This window comes from Abramis brama, assembly GCF_963993115.1.
Source record: "Abramis brama genome assembly, chromosome: 20".
NCBI lineage: Eukaryota > Metazoa > Chordata > Actinopteri > Cypriniformes > Leuciscidae > Abramis > Abramis brama.
The window spans coordinates 33,740,358-33,763,764 of record NC_139982.1 but is presented as its reverse complement, the minus strand read 5'-3'; the positions used below and the strand labels follow the sequence as shown (position 1 = coordinate 33,763,764).

Genomic DNA, 23,407 nt, shown 5'->3' with positions numbered 1-23,407 from the left:
GGTAAGGCCTCCTGCTGGTGGGACATCATCTGGGATGCTCTCCAGTGTGTTTGACTGCATATTTTCACTATCCACTAAGTTGTCTACCAACAGGTTTGCAGGGCTGACTCGTGGAATAAATATTGAGATACTTTATTACACTAAAATACTTTTAATAACCACTAATACCACATTGGGGAAAAACTACTAGTCATATATTTCAAACCTTAGTTAAGCAAAAGTATCTTGCATACTCTAATGTACTTAAGGCATCAAGAGTAAAAGTAAAGGAATTCTGCAGGAAAAAAACCTTGGGGTTTTTATGATGGTTCTGCTTTTATATTACTGCATATGTTGCATTTTACTTATGAATATTTTCAAGGTTGATACATTTAAACTATATACTTTTGTGTAGTTTAATGTAAAACAATGCATCATGTTGTAAAACAACATAATTTTGTAGTGTTGCTGTCCTGTGTGGGAAAATTACTTCGAGTATTAACGATGTAGTTCCTTACATACTACCACTGGTTATTTTGACAATTAAAGTAACAAAATGTAGGCCTATTGTCACAATATTAACAAATTGTTGCTAACTACAGCTCCGTCCCATTTCAAAGGGCGCATCTGAAGCGCTCGGACCGGTCTAGCCTACGGAGGACTGTTCTTGTCGCCTAGCAACAGTGACTGACAGCTGCCGATGACGAGCGGGAGTAACATTCGCACTGGACTTTTTATATTCAACTGGGTTTTATATTCAAATAGGGTTGAAAACCTGTGTAAATATATTTACTATGGTTTATTTATGTGCATAATAAAAATAATACACAAGCCTACAAAATCACATCAAGGTAAGATATAAATGAACATTTGAATCGATCGGCTAAGCCGAAAGTACATGACCTGAAACATCCTTAATACCATGTCCTCCAGTAAAATATAAAACATAAAAATGACAATAGCCAATTCTGGCTCCATAGCTGTTTACTCAATTATATCAAATGAATTGTCAGGATGGCAGCATACTCTCGCACCGTTGCTTGCCGCCTGGAGCGGTAATCGGGAACACCTGGCTGCGCAATTAGGAAATCCTACGAAGGCTACATGGTGCGTCGTTCGGAGGACGCATAGGCTGCATCGTTTGAAGTCCGCGTCCTTCGAAGGATGCAGCCTTCACTTTGGGACACAGCTTATGTTTCAATAGTATTGCATTAATTATCTAGTGCATTTCTTTATTTTCCCACTAGGGGGCAGTATCTCTTTTAGAGTTTTGGGGTTCTTCTTCTGTTTTACATTGCGTGCACGAGACGGCGCTCAGTGTTGAGGGGGCAGGCAAAAAAGTTTGTCACACGCGGTGAGAATGTCCAGAGGTGTTGATATGCCATAATCTAAGTAATTAGTTGTCGATATTGTTCTCATTCTTTAAGAGGTTATTTTAGTTCTTACTAACAAAAGTTGTTTGTGATCTAAGTCTAATTAATGTTGCTAGCTTCCATGTGGGTGTATGTGGATGCACAATATCATATATAAGCCTATGTTAGCACTTTTTTCTCACTATCCAGATCGTCAGGTTGTACATACAGTTTATAAATGTAATATCAGAGGTTTTGGGTTTCAGTGTAGCTTTGAACCAAGGCTTGTTGAGTTTGTTAATTAAAGAGTAAGAGCTGTTATACTTTTACAGAATAGTGAGAAGATAAATAAATCTACAGCTTTATTCTACAGTTATCAGTAAAAAATGTTGGGATCACAGATATGTTGAACAGTTTTGCATTGCCTATAAACGTGTGCTCTGAAACTGTAATTAGCTGCAGTATATTCTGCTACCACATGGTGGCATACGATACAACCTGAATTATTTGTAAACTGTAATTTTGTGATTCTTATTTTGAATTCTCGTCACTTGCAGTATTAAAATTTGCATCTATGCATTTTGTTTGTTAAATAATGTATTTTGTTAAATAATGTATTTTAAATACAATTTGTTTGTATGTTCACAGTTTTACAAAAAAAGTCAGAAAAGAGAGAGGTCTTCAGTAAAGACACTTAAGAGGAAAACTGTGTCTTGTCGTTCCTGGAACCACCTTCTGTACTGCATGTTTAGCTCGCTGCATAGGCTGAGTAGACACACACTCAACCGAGGGCAGAAGACTGAGTAACTGCAGGCCGCTAAAGCTCAAGGCATCCATGCATTAAAACTCTCTCACGCAGAAGAAGATCAGGAGCAGAAGAACTCAGCGCTGCTTTACACCCGGAGAAACTTCACCTTCAACTCTTTAAATCACAGGAGTTTACTGTTCATTACAAACAATCCACTTCTGGTCCTGATGGAGCTCTGAACCTCCAACCCGTTCTGAACCGCAACTGTACATCTAAAGATATTAAAGCCTATATACGATTATAAGTGGAGATCCTCATATCTGAGAGTCCTGGTCATCAGAAAGTATAAAGTTTAGTATTTCACAGTCCCATGTTCAGCTCCACAGCTTCTGTAGCTCTAGATAACTCTATAGTGTCTCTGCTGGTGTGTGTGTGTGTGTGTGTGTGTGTGTGTGTGTGTGTGTGTGTGTGTGTGTGTGTGTGACGGTGTTCTCCTGAGCAACAGCTTCATCTACTGGTCATTCTCCAGACCGTCATCATGACAGTGAAATCTCTTCGTCTGCTTCAGGAGATGTTCAGATATTCTGGCCACATTCATCCTGACATTCAGTGTTAATCTTTCACTCAATCTGGCCAGTAAATCAGTTTCTACTTTCAATATGTGTGTTGTCCTGTAATGTTATGCTAGAGTTTTAAAAGACTGTTAAACTTGTGCATGTGTGACATTATATATGACATTATACTGTATGTGTTTAGTGCTCTTATAGGTCTAAAACACTAATGAACAATGAAGCGTGTAATAGTGGTGTTCAGTAAAGTGTTCTAGTACCAGATCATCAAATTAAACACCTTTCTCTTGTGTGTTTACAGTAGATTACACTGATCTTACACACATTAACCTGTCCTGATTCATGCAGCAGAATTAGTGTCAGAGAATGAAGCGGGACTAAAGATGCATCTGGTGTTCATTAAAGTCTTCAGCCTCACAGATGAACTAATCAACACTTTTCTCTTTTGTGCTATTAGAGATTTCTTAATTCTTAAAATGTTCTTAATGTTCATAATTCACAAAATGTAGAATTTCACGATATATTATCAATGGATATAGTGATATAGGCCTACCACACTGTAAGAAAAATAATAATAATAGAAAAACGGAAGAATTATTGGTAATATTTTGCCAGGGCTGTAACCATAGACTGTAAAAAAATATGGACGTAGTGTCCGTGACGTCACCCGTAGGTTTCTGAAGAGCATTTTTGAAGCCTAAAGTGGGCGGAGCCGGCCGTCGCCATCTTGGCCTTGCGTCACTCCCGGATAACAGAAAATAGGCAAACAGGCGGGGCGTGAGTGGAGCTGAGGACTGGCCTGGCTATCTGAAATCACCTAGCTCGACGTGACCGAGTTAGCCGATGATGTAAAGCCAATTAAACGATCATATTTTTGCCCTTCGAAATATTATAATAGTTAAAAGACATGGCTACAAGTGAGACTGTGTATTACTTCGAGAGTGTTTGTGTGTGACAGTGATTTATGTGCATACATGTCCGTCACTCTTTCATGGTCCGTCAGCGCGGCATTGCTCAAGTTCGTAGAGAGCTTGCTTATTCAGTCCATTTTAAATTCTAATTTTGGCCGTCTCTCAAATGGGTTAAACCATAGATATATTGCCTTTGAAGTGCAAGTAAATGCGCTAGAAAATCCGCGCTCATTCATGTGCATTTAACTTATTGCATGGACGGAGAAAGCGCCGACGCCTGCATGATTTCATCTGACGGTAACTTACATAAGCATATTATAATCCATCTGTTCCGTGAGAGCAGAACGAACGAGCATTTATTGACGTTTTAAATTTGAAAACCCCAAAAAGCAACGAAATTGTCAGACATCCATTAGTGCATGTTCACGGAGGAAAACAACTGAAATACAGCGCTGGTTGTTCTCTCGAACGATAACGACGGAATCCAAAGACGTTGGCTTTGTACCCAAGTATTAAATTGTATGAAATAATCCCGAAAAAAAGCACAAACACTGCAGAGATGGCAAGTTCAGCAGCTAACATTGCTGAGGTGAAGTGACGGCTAGTAATAACAGCAGACAAACGGCTAGCACTGACAGCGGCAATCCACCTGTCACTCAAGTGGCCACTGGCCACACCCTTAAATTTAAATATTAATCAACTAAACGGACGAGTTATAAAATAATTCACCCCCCTCACAGTTGTTATGAAGGGCAAAATTAGCTGTATAGACCAAAGCCACATAGAGATCCAGGCTGTAAACATATTTTTTTCTGCTGTAAAGTTGGTAATTTTAACATGGGGGAGATACAGATTTGACTCACTTCTGCAGCCAGGCCAAGCGGCCAGTCAATGAATTGCAGTTTAACTCACTTCCGTGTTGGTTTCAAGAGAGAGACGGGGAGGTTGCCGCTTGGCTGTAACTCTAAAACTCAATAGAAGAATGCCAGTGAAATAAGCCAAACTAATTTATTCACTCTCTTTGTTGAACACAGATTTGTGGATCATAAATTATCACACACGCTGCTCTTTAACAGCACTCGACATTAATCATTCTAGACTTTACATTTACAGATATTACACATCTAATCCAGTTCGACTGCGATGGAGGAAGCAAACGCCGCGCGAGCGTCACTACGGGAAGCAGAACGTGTCAAACTTCACCTCTGGTTCTGCTGTCACGTGTTAAAGACACACTTTAGAGAGTAACTGAAAGCGAAAAGAATCAACAGGAAGGCACTATTTTTTTTTTTTTAAAGACACAGGGTTATGGAGTATAATTTAAATACTTGTTAAATGACATGATGATACACACTCCAGTACAGTAGGTGGCGGTAGGCAACTACAAGTTGTTTGCAATCCGCCATTAAATAAGAGAAGAAGAAGAAGAAGACTGAAAGCGAAAGCAATAAAGTTCGAGGAGAGAACAGAACAACCACGGAAAGAAAACAGATCAAGTATGTAATGATAATATGTGTTTGGAGATGTGGCTTTACAGACGGCAATGTGATTTGTTAATCTTCTGATTTAGGTACACTGATTTTCTCAATAAATCATAAAACTATCTTTAAAAAAAGAGATCGACGTCAAACACGAGATAAATTATCTAGCTCTACATCTGTGATGCGGAAGATCTGAAGAGGACGACAGGTAAGCGAACAACATTATGAAAGATTTCATTTCCTCACTGAAATAATGTACAACTGGGGCAAAATACACAGACACACAAGAAAACAGCCTGGGGCAAAAGACACACAGTACTGATACAAATAGCTACTTTAGCTAATATGTTTCTAATGGTCCCACTTTATATTAAGTGGCGTTAAGTACTATGTTCTTACATCAAAAAATAAGTACAATGTACTTATTGTGTTCATGTTGTATTGTAAAACTCTTTTGCTGCTATTGAGGTGTGATATGGGTAAGGTTAGGGACAGGTGTGGTGGATTGGGTAGGTTTAAGGTGTAAGGAAAGGGTCAACTGTGTAATTACAAATGTAATTACATAAATTAATTACAGCTGCAATTTTAAAATGTAAGTACAATGTAAAAACATGTAGTTACACAATAAGTACATTGTATCAAATTATTAATTTCAATGTAAGTACATGCAAGTACATAGTACTTAAAGCCACATAATTAAAGTGGGACCTTTCTAATAATGTCTAAGTTAATACTTGTTCAAAACAATGACTTTAACAAAGTTTTTTTTAAATGTATTTTTTATAAATAAAATAATTATTTTTTGTTCATTATTTGTAAAAATGTATCAACCACAACAGAAAGATGTCAATAAATATATCATCCTACATATTATCTGCATTATACTGCATTAATTTATATTAATGTATAAATAAAATAATTCATTTTTACTCATTATTTCTAAAAAATAATTTTCCATTTGTGGTTGTGAATTTTAATTGAAATGGCCACACACCACTGTTAAATCGGAATTACAGGAAGTGAAATTTATTAACCTACTGAAGTACTAATATCTGTTTTGTACCTTTGTAATAAACTGACAACCACCAATCACAGTGATGATGAGAGTCACATGATGAAAGCTCATCACAAGCAGCTTTTCCACAAGCTGAGATGGTTAATATTATATAGAAGGTGTACAGTTTCATTCACACAAACACTCATTCTAACAAACATAACATTATAAAATGCATTAAAACATAATAAAAACATATAAACCCTAATGCACATAAAACTAAGAAGAAACTGTTATTTAAATGAAAATACATCAAATGTGAAGTGTCACACAGTGTTACGCAACGGCTCCGAGACTCGAAGGTGAAGATCCAAATGCAGTTTATTTACAGAGTAGTCGTACAGGCAGGGTCATCAACAGCGAACAGATCAAAGGAGGAAACACAGAGAATATCCAAATAACAGGCAGAGGTCAGGGCAGGCAGCAATAATCAGAGTCCAATAAACAATCCGAGTCAGGCCAGGCAGAGAAACGATCAGGAAACAGTGAAACAGTCCAAGGTCAGCAAAACAAGAATCAAACACGGGAAAATAACGCTCAGAAATGTTGTAACAGTAAAACAAGACTTCGCACTGAGTGAATGTGAAAACCAGGTATTTATGGTGTGAGTGAAACAAGGTGATAAGACACAGGTGAATGAGATGAGTGCTGATGAGTCCGGGCAGTGAGTTATGGGAAATGTAGTTTGTGAGGAAGTGATCATAGTCTATTATGGAGCGCCCTCTGGTGGCTCTCGAGGGCACTCCAGCTGGTTATCGTTACACACAGGGAATTCTAGTAAAGTCAATTTACAATTATTCACTTTTTAAATGTAAGGTTAGATCTATTACAGTTATTCACTATAGTACGGAAACTTTCTGTTAACCAATAAATTTTTTGGTCTTTTACCATTAAAATCACGATTTTTTTTTTTACAGTGTATAGAAGCAGCCAACCAAACAGTTCTGTCTGTAAGGCCTATAAAACCTTCAAACTTTAAGATGTACAAGTAAAACTCGAAAAATTTGAATATCGTGCAAAAGGTTCATTTATTTCAGTAATTCAACTTGAAAGGTGAAACTAATATATTATATAGACTCATTACATGCAAAGTGAGATATTTCAAGCCTTTATTTGTTAAATTCGAATATTACATGAAATCAAAAAAAAAAAAAAAAAAAAGGATTTTAAACACAGAAATGTTGGCCCTCTGAAAAGTATAATCATGCATATGTACTCAGTACTTGGTTTGGGCCCCTTTTGCATGAATTACTGCCTCAGTGTGGAGTGGCATGGATGGTATCAGCCTGTGGCACTGCTGAGGTGTTATGAAAGACCTGGCTGACATTTCGGTATTTAAAATCCTTTTTTTTTATTGATTTCATGTAATATTCTAATTTTCTGAGATTCTGAAGCTGTAAGCCATAATCATCAAAATTATAACAAATAAAAGCTTGAAATATCTCACTTTGCATGTAATGAGTCTATATAATATATTAGTTTCACCTTTTAAGTTGAATTACTGAAATAAATGATATTCTAATTTATCGAGTTTCACCTGTATACTTCTATTTACTTTCAGACAAGCCTTTATTTATCCTTTTTTCAAACTTTGTCTTGACCTGTTTCTATTTTTTACATACAATTACTTTAGTTTTATGAAATTCTTTTAATTTCAGTTTATTGTGATTCTGCATCCTTAAATTCAAGCTAGGATTGGAATTCTGCATCCTGTTTGTCACTAGGGATGGGCATTTTCCAAAAATATTGCATTCAAATAACCGAGCTCACTGACAAAAAATATTCGAATATTCTTTTTCTTAAATTAAGTTTATTGGGAAAGATGTTACTTTAAAGGTACAATATGTAAGAATTTTGTATCAACATATCCAAACACCACTTGTACAGTGTTATACATTTCTTTCTATTGTGTACTTACATTATCATAAATGTTTCAAAGCATTTGTAGAAGAAATTCAGAGAAATTCACAATTTTAAACAGTGCCTGTCCCTTGTCACTTGTCGCCTCTTATCCCTGGTTCCCGCTCGTACTGCCATAGTAACCATGGCGACAGACGTGGACAACTGCGTTACGTCTAGCGCTCGCTCACGCTGTTGTTGTTTCGTTCAAATATTATGGACCATTGCAAGCAGCCTTTGAGAAAAAAGGAGAACTAAAACGAGGATTAATATCAGCGTGGCGTTTTCGAGATGCCGAGAGCTACAGTAGACTAACTTCGACTTGACAGAGACACGCAAATGTAGAGGTGAGCAAATGTACATCTAATCAATGTTATATAGCTGCTCAGCATGATGAAATGTTAGAATATGATCAGTATGTTATTCTAATGTTGATCTAGCTCACTTCTAGTCTCATACAGACAAACTAACACAAAGAATAACACTATAACTTTTAACACACTCAAATGCAGTTTAGTGTGATAGTGTAGAGCGAGTGAAACAGCGCTGCGTTACCTCACAAGTTTCATTCGTCTAATAAACTGCCCTGTGTGCATTATTCAGCACTAGCGGGTAAGTTAGTTCGGTAGAATGAAATTTCCTCATTCCTTTATATCTGCGGGACTTGCGTGTGGCGCTGATATCTGTCTCTCATTAGCACTCGCGCCCTGCTTCACACCACAGTCATGTTAAAAACATCAATGTATGCACTCATCCATAAACATTATTAGATCCATCAGCATGACAACAAGTTCCATAATTCCGCTTATGCGTCATCAACCTACGCCTTTGTTATTGTAGGAGTTTAGCGACCCCTAGTGACGAAAAATTACATATTGTAGCTTTAATCAAACGTTAGTTTTGTCACCCATGAACATCTCTGAACAAGCTTGTCAGACTTTATTAACAAACTTATACATTTCATCCTTTTTTTAAGTTAAAACATTAAACTCACCACCCAATGCATTTAGTTATAACTGTAAGTTTTAGCTCGCGTGCTCAGGATTTATCAGGGGTTCAGTGCAATTACGAACTGCAAAGCAAGGTTTTGCGAAATTCGAATAGTGTTTTTATTTTTCAAATAATTATTGCAGATCGAATATTTTTGCACATCCCTTTTTGCCCCTCAATTCAAATTCAGCAGCTGAAATGTAGAAATAATATTTTAATGATATTCCTAATGTTGCAGCAGTATGGTTTATACTGGTATTCAGTGACTTAAAATAAGTGTTCAGGTTCAGTAACTGGTGTGTGTTTGTGTGTTTAGAATGGCTACAGTGGGAGTGAACGTGATTGAAACAGCGGCTCTAGGGAGACCCTTCCAGCTGGGGATGCTGTATGACTGCAGGAAAGATGCTCTGATACCAGGTACAAAAAACATCTTGGGTTACAGAATTAAAATAGGTTCCTTGAGAAGGGGAACGAGACACTATGGGGAATGCTTCAGCATGACTGATGTCTGAAGCGACAATTGTATTGGTCGGTCATAGCCTATGACGTCTCTACCAGTGTGACGTGAGTCTAAAAGGGTTCCTGAGGAACACGTCATTCCCTTCTTCATCTGAAGGAGACGTGACAGGCAGCCCGAAAGAGACGCAGAGTCTCGTTCCCCTTCTTAGAGAAACAAGGCTACATTTATAACCCGAGACGTTCCCTCTGAATGGGAACCCGCACTACATCTATGGGGAACTAATACCTACTCCGCCATGCTGAGGGGAGTACTTGCCCTATTGGCCGTGACTAAGCAAAAAAAGCTGACTTTCCTGACTTCACTGTCAGAGTCAGATTCCCCAAAGGTACACATCAGCAAGCTGTCAGTGACACTATTCCCTACGGCCATTGACCAACCTACATACCCTAAACGAGGAAAGTCCTTGCAGGGCCAAGTGGTAGGACTCGGCCCAAGGTCAGATCTCAGAGGCTTGGAATCATTTACATACTGAAAGATTCCTTTAAGGGAATATGGCCAGGCTTGCAAAGAGACCTGGTCTGTCACTTCAGGGGGATTTAAAGCATCAACCCTTAGATTCACCAGATTCACCATCAGCCTGGTCAGCCTACAACCTGTCTGCCTAAGCAGAATCTCTAGATTCAGAGGCCTCCAATGAGAAGGCATTGCAACAGGCAGTAACCACTTCACAACAGATTCCAGAGACAGAAGTACTATAAGGCAGAAACTTAGCATATCGACTAGGGCTGCACGATACTGGGAAAATATGCAATATTTTGTATTAGCATATCGACCCTCCATGCGAGGGGAGTAACTCAGTACATGATCAGCCTCTAGAACAAAGGGGAGAACTTACAGAAAGTCCTTCAATTTGACATAATTATGTGTTAACGGAGGCCCTATCAAACCTACCATTAACTATTCTCAGGGAGCGAAGCACTCAGCTATACCAACCCTCTCAAACGAGGGGAGCACTACACAGGCTCGGCCCAAAAAACAGTTCATCCAGGAGGCTGAAAGCCCATCACTAGACAATACTGCTATATGGGCTCTAGAGAGCAAGGCACTCTGCATACTGACCCTCTAACAAGGGGAGTACCAAACTTAGCCTACAGGAGTATCTTAAGGAGGCTCACGGACAGCCTAACAACTCGAGACTGCAGATTGTGCGGAGCCCTAAGGAGCAAAGTACTCTACGTAATGACCCACTAATTGAAGGGACTACTAGCTAATACACTAGACTTAACCTATCAGGGAGGCTTACAGAGAGCCTTGTTACTTGATACAAAAGTACACCGAATTCTAAGGAGTACTTAGTATAACGGCCCTTCTCAGGAAAGGGCAGTATCACCCATGTTCAACCTAAGAGAGCTCAGCTGGAAAAGGGGGTCTCTGATGGGTGGAGGACTCAACAGGATGACTTGCACAAGAGGAGGCCTAACTACCTATTATACTAGAGACAGCCTTACCAAGAACAGAGCTCTCGGAGAATCATGCCACTGGACAAAGCTATCCAGGCGTAGGTCAGGGATTGCAGAATTCTGCAGGAAGACTCTCTAAACGAGAGGAGGTAATATTACCTCATGCTAAGGCTGCTTAACGAGGAGGCTCACAGAGAGCCATGCCACTCCATATTGCCAACATTAAAGGGATAATTCACCCAAAAATGAGAATTAGCCCATGATTTACTCACCCTGAAGTCATCCTAGGTGTATATGACATTATTCTTTCAGACGAATACAATCAGAGTTATATTAAAAAATGTCCTGGCTCTTCCAAGCTTTATAATGGCAGTGAATGGCTGTATGTTTTTGGAAGTCCATCAAAGCACATCCATCCATGATTAAAGTTCTCCACACATCTCAAGGGGTTAATAAAGGCCTTCTGAAGTGAAGCGATGTGTAAAAAAATTCCATAAACTTTATCAACTTAAATAACTATCTTCCGGCAGACAGCCGTACGCAACGATTTACGGCGAATGAGGTGTCAAAGCTCACGCTACTCCTACATCTACGTCATACATCGTCAAGTGTTATTCTTTTGGTGTAAGTCGACTTGCATACGGCCGTCTGTTTCTTTTTGCTCTGGGTATGGTAGGCCAAAAGTTTAGTAGATTATATAATTTGCAGCAGTGAATAAATATTGTGAACAAAATGAATGATTATCAGTTAATTAGACTTCCTCATAGGTTTTTCTGCACATCAATTACTGCATTGCTGTAAGTGGCAAAGACCAATTATGTTGACATATATTTGAAAGGAAATTGATTATGCATTCTCCAGTGTCTATTGGTAGGGAAAGTGACCCTAATAAGCATGTACCATATAAGCACACCTCAGAAAGCTTCTTTTTTACAACAGATGCACATAGCCCTACAGTGGGATAATTTAATCAATATTGTGTTTATAGACATAAATATTGACTTGACTGTATTAAACACTTTATACTTTTGCAGGAATCACACTGTGGGATCAAGAAAAGCTACAGCAGAGTCTACGAGTCCATCCCCAAATTAACACAAATTTCAATGTCACGGGTTCAGACTCCATTAAAGACAAATCAAGCTTACTGAAGATTGACGGCTCTCTGAAACTGAGTGTTTTAGGTGGACTCGTCAATGTCAGTGGAGCAGCCAAATATCTCAAAGACACCAAGAAGTCTTTCAAACAGCAGAGACTGTTGCTTCATTATCATTCAACCAGCAGGTTTGAAGAACTGACCATGAACCACTTGGCACCTGAAAATATAGTTCATCACGAGGTGTTTGATAATGACGCAGCGACACACGTGGTGACAGCAGTGCTGTATGGAGCAGACGCCTGCTTTGTGTTTGATAGAGAAGTTTCATCAGATGAGGAAATAAAGACAGTAGAAGGAGAAGCAAAAGTGGCCTTTGAGAAGCTCAAACTAATTTCAGAACATACAGACATCAGTCTGAAGATGAATGACGCTCAGAAGAATGCAATTAAAAAATTCACATGCACGTTTTATGGCGACTTCCAGCTACCGTCTAACCCGACCTCTTTTGAAGATGCGTTGAAGGTTTTCACTGATCTTCCAAACCTGCTGGGAGAAAAGAAAGAGCTGGCGGTTCCTCTGAGAGTTTGGCTTTTTCCTCTGGACAAACTTCTCTCAAAAGCTTCAAAACTTCAGAGAGACATCAGCATGGATCTAATCATTAAAACTGAATCAGTGATTGAGAGTTTGAATATAACTGAGATGAAATGCAGTGATCTTCTGGAAGACTCGCCTTCCTCGACTTTTGCTCTATTTCATGATAAAATCCTGCAAATGAAGCAAAACTGCGACATGTACAAACTGAGACTCATGGAGAAACTCGGCTCTCTGCTGCCAAACATCCGTGGAGACGTGATGAAGGAAACTGACCTGAATGATCTTCTACAAGAACATGATGAATCTCCATTCAGAGGACGAGACCTGGCAGAATGGCTGAAAGAGAGAGAAACAGAGTCTAATATCATTAAATCAGTCCTCAGACAGCTGAAGGATGCTGGTGCACAGGTAGAAGACAACATAGATCTGATCTTGATGGATCTGGAGGTTGGAAATCTGGTCTGTTACACATTCACATCATTGAACTGCTCAGATGTGCTGCTTCTTCAACAAAAGGTCTATCTGAATCTTTCAACAAATGTAGACACTGATGAGAACAGCCCTGATCCAGAGCAGAAGTCTTGGCTCACTCCTGAGATCCAAAAGACACTGAGGAGCAACTTGAAGATATTTAAGAACTTGATCGATTCAAAAGACCGTAAATCAGCCAAGTTCATTGTGTCCTCAAAGGAAATGAAGAATAATCCAGGTTCCTGCATTCTGCTGTATGAAAGTGAATGTGATGAAGCCGTTTGCTTTATTCCTCCATCCAAACCAGCCTGTCCAATCACTGAAGAGATCAAAGATAATAGTGTAGTTCTGAAGGTTCCTCCATCATGTCCTGAAACAGTGGAGCTCAGAATACTGTACAGACGTAAGCAGGATAAAGTCTGGAGATCTAAACCTGTGCTGAAGGATCAACTCACAGTTACTCTGACTGATCTGAGAGAAGAAGCTGAGTATGAGATCAGATGTGCAGCGCTGGGGAAACTCGATTACACCGTATACAGTGACGTCATCAGCGTCACCACAGAGGTATGATGATCTTTCATCAAATATCAGCTGAAGAAAAAATATATTTGAGGAGCTTGGTTATAATTTGCAAAATGTTGTTAATTAGTATCACATTGTTCTTTTAGGGAGGAAGTTTAATTATTGGTGAGTCATATTTTTTCCTACATATCATTTGTTTTATCGTTTTGTTTGTTGAACTGTGGCATCCATTATTCATTTAAACTGGTCTTTGTGAAGTGAACTTGAAGTGTGTGAATAATGGGTGTTCTATATAGAACTTTAAAGTGTTCTGTCAGGTGCTCCCATATATAGAACCTTTTATGGGTTCCCATCACTTTATACCCAGGGGGCAAAGGGGGTTTAGCAGACATGGGCTGCTGTAAAAGGTTGTCATATAAAAATGAAATCTATGATGTCTGAGGATCACAACCTGGGTGGACAACCGGGTAAACAAGCTGCTGGAAACTTGTAATTAGGGTCAAAACAATGCTACCTCAAATTCTGCTTTAACTCCCAGAATCACCCAAACATGCTAAAACGGTTTAATTATATTCATGAATCCTGAGCCATATCTCCCTGATACGTTATGCTAGCAACAAACTGAGCACACCTTTAGAAAGAGTGGAAGATAAGCTTTCATCTGATGCCTTGATTGTACATGTAATTAGAATGTAAGAGTTAACAATGCCTCTTAATTCATAGGTAGGCAAAAAAAGAAAAAAATATTGAACATTCCATTTGTAATCGGGAGCATTCTTTTCCCTTTGTTGTTGTTAAAATAAACAAATTACCATGTGAAGTTAACTTTTACTAGATGAAATCATATTTTGATCATTTTCACTAACCAGACAGTCCTCATGGCCCATAACACATTTAGAGGGAATTCAATTTCAAGCCTATAATAGCCTGTCAATTCAAACAAGGTCCAAGAAAGAAGTTTACCATTAACTGGTGTTAATTGTATACTGCTCTGTTTCTGTATGTACAGTATATCGTTTGCATATTTTATACAATATCTATTATTTGTATTGCAATGTCTAGTATTTCTAATATTCTTTCACAAGTGGGCTAGCTTTATTTATTCTATCGAAATAAAAAAAAAAGGATTTGAGGATTTTGGGTTAGGCTGGTTACTGTTCAATCCAGGTGTTTGGAGTGTGAGACAAGGTACTGACAACTAAATGTTGAAAGACTAAAACACACAGGAGTCATGTGTGGAGTAGGTTTAAAAGTATGATTAAAACTGTTACATTAAGTAGCAATTTGTACAAAAAAAGATTAATGAAACAGACAAATAGATTACAATTCAGGGTGATAACTAATTTCTGTAATAATGTTTATACAATTTGTTTAGCTGTTTCGGAATCACTGCTGCTGTCGCTGCTCTAGTGTTTCAGCATGCTGTATCCGACTACATTTGGTTGCCAACCCCTGGCAACGGCATCCTATGTAGCATGAAGCAGTTCTTCTGACAACCTTTAACCAGAGATGGGCACAAATACATCAGAAAGTATTTAATTTCAAATAACAAATACTTACTCATCAAATGTATTTAAATAAAATACTGCTGTGAAAAAAGTATTTAATTAAAATACAAGTCATCTGTAATTTGAAAATACAAAAATATATTTTTCTTACAGTCTTCTGTAGTGTAAGTGTGGCGTTAGATACATGTAAGAGTCTAGAATATTGCAATATCATTGTTTAGTGCAGAAGATGCGCTTTTAACGTACATGTTGCCACATACTGTCACAATAAAAGATAATTACGCATATACCACTATATTTGTATTATATTACACAAAAACTAGTTAACGCTGCTGTGAGGGCGTTTCAAATAGCGCGGCTGTGACAAAGTTGACAACTTTCTCTCTTCCGACTGCCAATATCTATTTTCTTACTCTTTTTGAAAGTTGTGAAAACTCTGTTGTGGTGTTTTTCTTTTGCTATTTGAGCAAATTGGAACACAAAAAAATATATTTAATGTAGTCTTTCATTCACTGCTATAGAAGTTTACCCAACTATGATGCCTTCCACTTCTGAGAAACCCAGAAATGTGAACAGGGTCAATAGGATGTGTCACATCACGTGATTTACTTGCCAAAAACTGTGATAGGCAATTTGGTAGTCCTATTTGTATTTTATGTCTATGGTCCTAGGGATAGTTCAACCAAAAATGAAAATTAGCCCCTGATTTACTCACCCTAACGTCATCCTAGGTGTATATGACTTTCTTCTTTCAGAAGAATACAATCAGAGTTATATTAAAAAGTGTCCTGGCTCTTCCAAGCTTTATAATGACAGTCAATGGGTATATTTTTCATCAAAGTGCCTCTATCCATCATAAAAGTGCGTCTATTCATCATAAAAGTGCATCCATCATCATAAAAGTGCATCTATCCATCATAAAAGTGCATCTATCCATCATAAAAGTGCATCTATCCATGATAAAAGTGCATCTATCCATCATAAAAGTGCATCTATCCATCATAAAAGTGCATCTATCCATGATAAAAGTTCTTCTATCCATCATAAAAGTGCATCTATCCATGATAAAAGTGCATCTATCCATCATAAAAGTGCATCTATCATCATAAAAGTGCATCTATCCATCATAAAAGTGCACCTATCCATGATAAAAGTTCATCTATCCATCATAAAAGTGCATCTATCCATCATAAAAGTGCATCTATCCATGATAAAAGTTCATCTATCCATCATAAAAGTGCATCTATCCATGATAAAAGTTCATCTATCCATCATAAAAGTGCATCTATCCATGATAAAAGTTAATCTATCCATCATAAAAGTGCATCTATCCATGATAAAAGTTAATCTATCCATCATAAAAGTGCATCTATCCATGATAAAAGTGCATCTATCCATCATAAAAGTGCATCTATCCATGATAAAAGTTCATCTATCCATCATAAAAGTGCATCTATCCATCATAAAAGTTAATCTATCCATCATAAAAGTGCATCTCCATCATAAAAGTGCATCTATCCATCATAAAATTGCATCTATCCATGATAAAAGTTCATCTATCCATCATAAAAGTGCATCTATCCATCATAAGTGCATCTATCCATCATAAAAGTGCATCTATCCATGATAAAAGTGCATCTATCCATCATAAAAGTGCATCTATCCATCATAAAAGTTCATCTATCCATCATAAAAGTGCATCTATCCATGATAAAAGTGCATCTATCCATCATAAAAGTGCATCTATCCATCATAAAAGTGCATCTATCCATGATAAAAGTTCATCTATCCATCATAAAAGTGCATCTATCCATGATAAAAGTTAATCTATCCATCATAAAAGTGCATCTATCCATGATAAAAGTGCATCTATACATCATAAAAGTGCATCTATCCATGATAAAAGTTAATCTATCCATCATAAAAGTGCATCTATCCATGATAAAAGTGCATCTATCCATGATAAAAGTTCATCTATCCATCATAAAAGTGCATCTATCCATCATAAAAGTGCATCTATCCATCATAAAAGTGCATCTATCCATCATAAAAGTGCATCTATCCATGATAAAAGTTAATCTATCCATCATAAAAGTGCATCTATCCATGATAAAAGTGCATCTATCCATCATAAAAGTGCATCTATCCATGATAAAAGTTCATCTATCCATCATAAAAGTGCATCTATCCATGATAAAAGTTAATCTATCCATCATAAAAGTGCATCTATCCATGATAAAAGTGCATCTATACATCATAAAAGTGCATCTATCCATGATAAAAGTTAATCTATCCATCATAAAAGTGCATCTATCCATGATAAAAGTGCATCTATCCATGATAAAAGTTCATCTATCCATCATAAAAGTGCATCTATCCATCATAAAAGTGCATCTATCCATCATAAAAGTGCATCTATCCATGATAAAAGTTAATCTATCCATCATAAAAGTGCATCTATCCATGATAAAAGTGCATCTGTCCATCATAAAAGTGCATCTATCCATCATAAAAGTGCATCTATCCATCATAAAAGTGCATCTATCATCATAAAAGTGCATCTATCCATCATAAAAGTGCATCTATCCATGATAAAAGTGCATCTGTCCATCATAAAAGTGCATCTATCCATGATAAAAGTGCATCTATCCATGATAAAAGTGCATCTGTCCATCATAAAAGTGCATCTATCCATCATAAAAGTGCATCTATCCATCATAAAAGTGCATCTATCCATTATAAAAGTGCATCTATCCATCATAAAAGTGCATCTGTCCATCATAAAAGTGCATCTGTCCATCATAAAAGTGCATCTATCCATGATAAAAGTGCATCTATCCATCATAAAAGTGCATCTGTCCATCATAAAAGTGCATCTATCCATCATAAAAGTGCATCTAAAAATTGTAAAAGTTCTTCTATCCATCATAAAAGGATAGATGAACTTTTATCATGGATAGATGCACTTTTATGATGGATAGATGCACTTTTATGATGGATAGATGAACTTTTATCATGGATAGATGAACTTTTATCATGGATAGATGCACTTTTATGATGGATAGATGCACTTTTATGATGGATAGATGCACTTTTATGATGGATAGATGCACTTTTATCATGAATAGATGCAATTTTATGATGGATAGATGCACTTTTATGATGGATAGATGCACTTTTATGATGGATAGATGAACTTTTATCATGGATAGATGCACTTTTATGATGATAGATGCACTTTTATGATGGATAGATGCACTTTTATGATGGTTAGATGCACTTTTATGATGGATAGATGAACTTTTATCATGGATAGATGCACTTTTATGATGATAGATGCACTTTTATGATGGATAGATGAACTTTTATCATGGATAGATGCACTTTTATGATGATAGATGCACTTTTATGATGGATAGATGCACTTTTATCATGGATAGATGCACTTTTATGATGGATAGACGCACTTTTATGATGGATAGATGCACTTTTATGATGGATAGATGCACTTTTATGATGATAGATGCACTTTTATGATGGATAGATGCACTTTTATGATGGATAGATGCACTTTTATGATGGACAGATGCACTTTTATCATGGATAGATGCACTTTTATGATGGATAGATTAACTTTTATCATGGATAGATGCACTTTTATGATGGATAGATGCACTTATGATGGATAGATGCACTTTTATGATGGATAGATGAACTTTTATCATGGATAGATGCAATTTTATGATGGATAGATGCACTTTTATGATGGATAGATTAACTTTTATGATGGATAGATGCACTTTTATGATGGATAGATGCACTTTTATGATGGATAGATGAACTTTTATCATGGATAGATGCACTTTTATGATGGATAGATGCACTTTTATCATGGATAGATGCACTTTTATCATGGATAGATGCACTTTTATGATGGATAGATGAACTTTTATCATGGATAGATGCACTTTTATGATGGATAGATTAACTTTTATCATGGATAGATGCACTTTTATGATGGATAGATGAACTTTTATCATGGATAGATGCACTTTTATGATGGATAGATGAACTTTTATCATGGATAGATGCACTTTTATGATGGATAGATGCACTTTTATGATGGATAGATGAACTTTTATCATGGATAGGTGCACTTTTATGATGGATAGATGCACTTTTATGATGATAGATGCACTTTTATGATGGATAGATGCACTTTTATCATGGATAGATGCACTTTTATGATGGATAGAAGAACTTTTATCATGGATAGATGCACTTTTATGATGGATAGATGCACTTTTATGATGGATAGATGCACTTTTATCATGGATAGATGCACTTTTATGATGGATAGATGCACTTTTATGATGGATAGATGCACTTTTATGATGATGGATGCACTTTTATGATGAATAGACGCACTTTTATGATGGATAGAGGCACTTTGATGAAAAATATACCCATTGACTGTCATTATAAAGCTTGGAAGAGCCAGGACACTTTTTAATATAACTCTGATTGTATTCTTCTGAAAGAAGAAAGTCATATACACCTAGGATGATGTTAGGGTGAGTAAATCAGGGGCTAATTTTCATTTTTGGTTGAACTATCCCTAGGACCATAGACATAAAATACAAATAGGACTACCAAATTGCCTATCACAGTTTTTGGCAAGTAAATCACGTGATGTGACACATCCTATTGACCCTGTTCACATTTCTGGGTTTCTCAGAAGTGGAAGGCATCATAGTTGGGTAAACTTCTATAGCAGTGAATGAAAGACTACATTAAATATATTTTTTTGTGTTCCAATTTGCTCAAATAGCAAAAGAAAAACACCACAACAGAGTTTTCACAACTTTCAAAAAGAGTAAGAAAATAGATATTGGCAGTCGGAAGAGAGAAAGTTGTCAACTTTGTCACAGCCGCGCTATTTGAAACGCCCTCACAGCAGCGTTAACTAGTTTTTGTGTAATATAATACAAATATAGTGGTATATGCGTAATTATCTTTTATTGTGACAGTATGTGGCAACATGTACGTTAAAAGCGCATCTTCTGCACTAAACAATGATATTGCAATATTCTAGACTCTTACATGTATCTAACGCCACACTTACACTACAGAAGACTGTAAGAAAAATATATTTTTGTATTTTCAAATTACAGATGACTTGTATTTTAATTAAATACTTTTTTCACAGCAGTATTTTATTTAAATACATTTGATGAGTAAGTATTTGTTATTTGAAATTAAATACTTTCTGATGTATTTGTGCCCATCTCTGGTTAAAGGTTGTCAGAAGAACTGCTTCATGCTACATAGGATGCCGTTGCCAGGGGTTGGCAACCAAATGTAGTCGGATACAGCATGCTGAAACACTAGAGCAGCGACAGCAGCAGTGATTCCGAAACAGCTAAACAAATTGTATAAACATTATTACAGAAATTAGTTATCACCCTGAATTGTAATCTATTTGTCTGTTTCATTAATCTTTTTTTGTACAAATTGCTACTTAATGTAACAGTTTTAATCATACTTTTAAACCTACTCCACACATGACTCCTGTGTGTTTTAGTCTTTCAACATTTAGTTGTCAGTACCTTGTCTCACACTCCAAACACCTGGATTGAACAGTAACCAGCCTAACCCAAAATCCTCAAATCCTTTTTTTTTTATTTCGATAGAATAAATAAAGCTAGCCCACTTGTGAAAGAATATTAGAAATACTAGACATTGCAATACAAATAATAGATATTGTATAAAATATGCAAACGATATACTGTACATACAGAAACAGAGCAGTATACAATTAACACCAGTTAATGGTAAACTTCTTTCTTGGACCTTGTTTGAATTGACAGGCTATTATAGGCTTGAAATTGAATTCCCTCTAAATGTGTTATGGGCCATGAGGACTGTCTGGTTAGTGAAAATGATCAAAATATGATTTCATCTAGTAAAAGTTAACTTCACATGGTAATTTGTTTATTTTAACAACAACAAAGGGAAAAGAATGCTCCCGATTACAAATGGAATGTTCAATATTTTTTTCTTTTTTTGCCTACCTATGAACTAAGAGGCATTGTTAACTCTTACATTCGAATTACATGTACAATCAAGGCATCAGATGAAAGCTTATCTTCCACTCTTTCTAAAGGTGTGCTCAGTTTGTTGCTAGCATAACGTATCAGGGAGATATGGCTCAGGATTCATGAATATAATTAAACCGTTTTAGCATGTTTGGGTGATTCTGGGAGTTAAAGCAGAATTTGAGGTAGCATTGTTTTGACCCTAATTACAAGTTTCCAGCAGCTTGTTTACCCGGTTGTCCACCCAGGTTGTGATCCTCAGACATCATAGATTTCATTTTTATATGACAACCTTTTACAGCAGCCCATGTCTGATTTCCCATGTGTTTTGCCCCCTGGGTATTATGGTTTTATGGATTTAGTTGAATTTGTTTAAATCAGTTTTGTTTATTTTGATTGCATTTTATGAATTAAGCAGCTCGTAAACATACTTTATCATTAGAAAAATTGAAATAACCCTTTAAACGTGAAAGAATTATGCAATCATTTAAGACATTTATCCTTAACTTTTTTTGCATAAGAGTTCTTTAGAATTGAGTCAAGAACCCTAGACTTCTATATAGAAGAATAGATCTAGAAACTCTTTTTCTAAGAGTGTTACAGCGTTGCGGTTGGACAGAAAGCAAAACAAAAAGTTTAATTTCAGTTTGGAAAAGCTGGATGACTCGTTCTTCAACAACAACAGTTGTATTTGTGTGTTTCAGACATTAACTTTAAGGAAGAGCTCTCTACTTGCTCTGAGGGTCGTTGGTCTCCAGGAGGTTCTGAATATTCTTATAGTATGTGCCTCTTTTTCATAAAAATTAAATTTTTTGGGTGAGACTACCATTCTAGATTAAAAAACTGGGCGATATATCTGATGACATTGTTATGCACATCTCGTCAGTAAAGCCGGTTCCTTGATTAGTAGTAAATCGCCATCACCTGCTTTCAGATGGAGCGGCATTTACTACACAGAGCCGTAGTTCACTGACAAGCTGAGCCATATCGCATTAATATCGCAGGTGATATGTCCGTGATAATTAATGCGATATGGCTCAGCTTATGTTACAGACATAAATCCAGTGTTGTAATTCACTCCTACTTTGGTAGATTGCACTACATTAGTTGATAGATTGGAAATAACTTTGCACAGACTAAGTCTATAGTAGTGTCATGTGAACACATAACCTAATAATATAAACACATGCTGCCAATAGAGCTTTTTTTGTACCCTAAAAATTTCTTTAAATAAGCTGATTAATTGAATTTGTAAACTTAATTTGTTTCTTGTTGAACACACACAGTCGAGTAACGGCATTGATGCTCTTTTTAGAGACCCACCAGATGGGGACATTGATTTGTCTTTTCTGTCAATTGTGTCAATCTCTAGCTTTGAAACCAACTGCAAAGCTTGCAAAACATGTATATAAAGATTCGGGGCAGTTTACACAAGACTGGATTAATAGCACCACAGCATTGGATTCCCAGAAGCACAAAAGCAACACTTCAAGAAGTGATTCAGACAGAGGTAAGAATGCAGGAGTGCAAAAGGGACTATGAAATATGCAATTGTGAAAAGAATGATTGGCTCAGAGATGGCACAACTCAGTGCTCGATCAAGATAACAGCAGAAGTTGCTGGACCCCACAACATTCCTGACCCCCTTCCCCCTTAAGGACCTCTGAATGACCAAACCAGAGAACTGAGATTTTACCTTAACAATAGATAAAATCATCCCAGAACAATTCTCGATGGACTTATAATCAAACATCATGCAACTACATGACTCTATTTTGTGTCTACAATATATGTGTGTGTCTAATATGCTTAGATCCCATATAATTCATGTAATTGTTATAATTATTAGATGCTTGAATGAAAGTGTGTCGTGCTTCCTATCAGTACGATCGTATGTTCTTAATTCAAAAGATGGCTTGAGTGAAATCTGTGTGAAATGTTCTGTATTCTTATAATAGTAATAATGTCTAAACTGTGGCCTCTTTCCTCTCTGCTAGAGCTTAGAGAGTAAGGAGAGCACAGATAAGCTTGATTTATGACAAGAAGTGAAGAGAATGCCACCTCCTAAATAAAGACAGTGTCTAATTGGTCAAATCTCTTCAGGAGGTTGGACGAACTTTTGAGTTTAAAATCTTAGACCCGAAACAAAGCTAGGTCTCTCTCTCAAGACTAGTAACCATGTAGACGCGCAGAGACAAAGAACCCAAATTAA

The 23,407-nt window shown here is 36.8% G+C and overlaps 1 protein-coding gene across 1 annotated transcript in view; it reads left to right on the top strand.

Moving 5' to 3' along the window:
- Nucleotides 1-4,992: 4,992 nt before the first annotated feature.
- LOC311071288 (uncharacterized protein) overlaps nt 4,993-23,407 on the top strand; it is a 34,855-nt gene continuing 16,440 nt past the window's right edge. The window contains exons 1-6 of the mRNA XM_084095607.1: nt 4,993-5,055; nt 9,300-9,400; nt 11,938-13,631; nt 13,736-13,754; nt 21,900-21,974; nt 22,568-22,705. Of these exons, the coding sequence (XP_083951733.1) occupies nt 9,301-9,400; nt 11,938-13,631; nt 13,736-13,754; nt 21,900-21,974; nt 22,568-22,705 (2,026 nt within the window). The 5' untranslated portion in view covers nt 4,993-5,055; nt 9,300. The remainder of the gene's footprint in view (nt 5,056-9,299; nt 9,401-11,937; nt 13,632-13,735; nt 13,755-21,899; nt 21,975-22,567; nt 22,706-23,407) is intronic.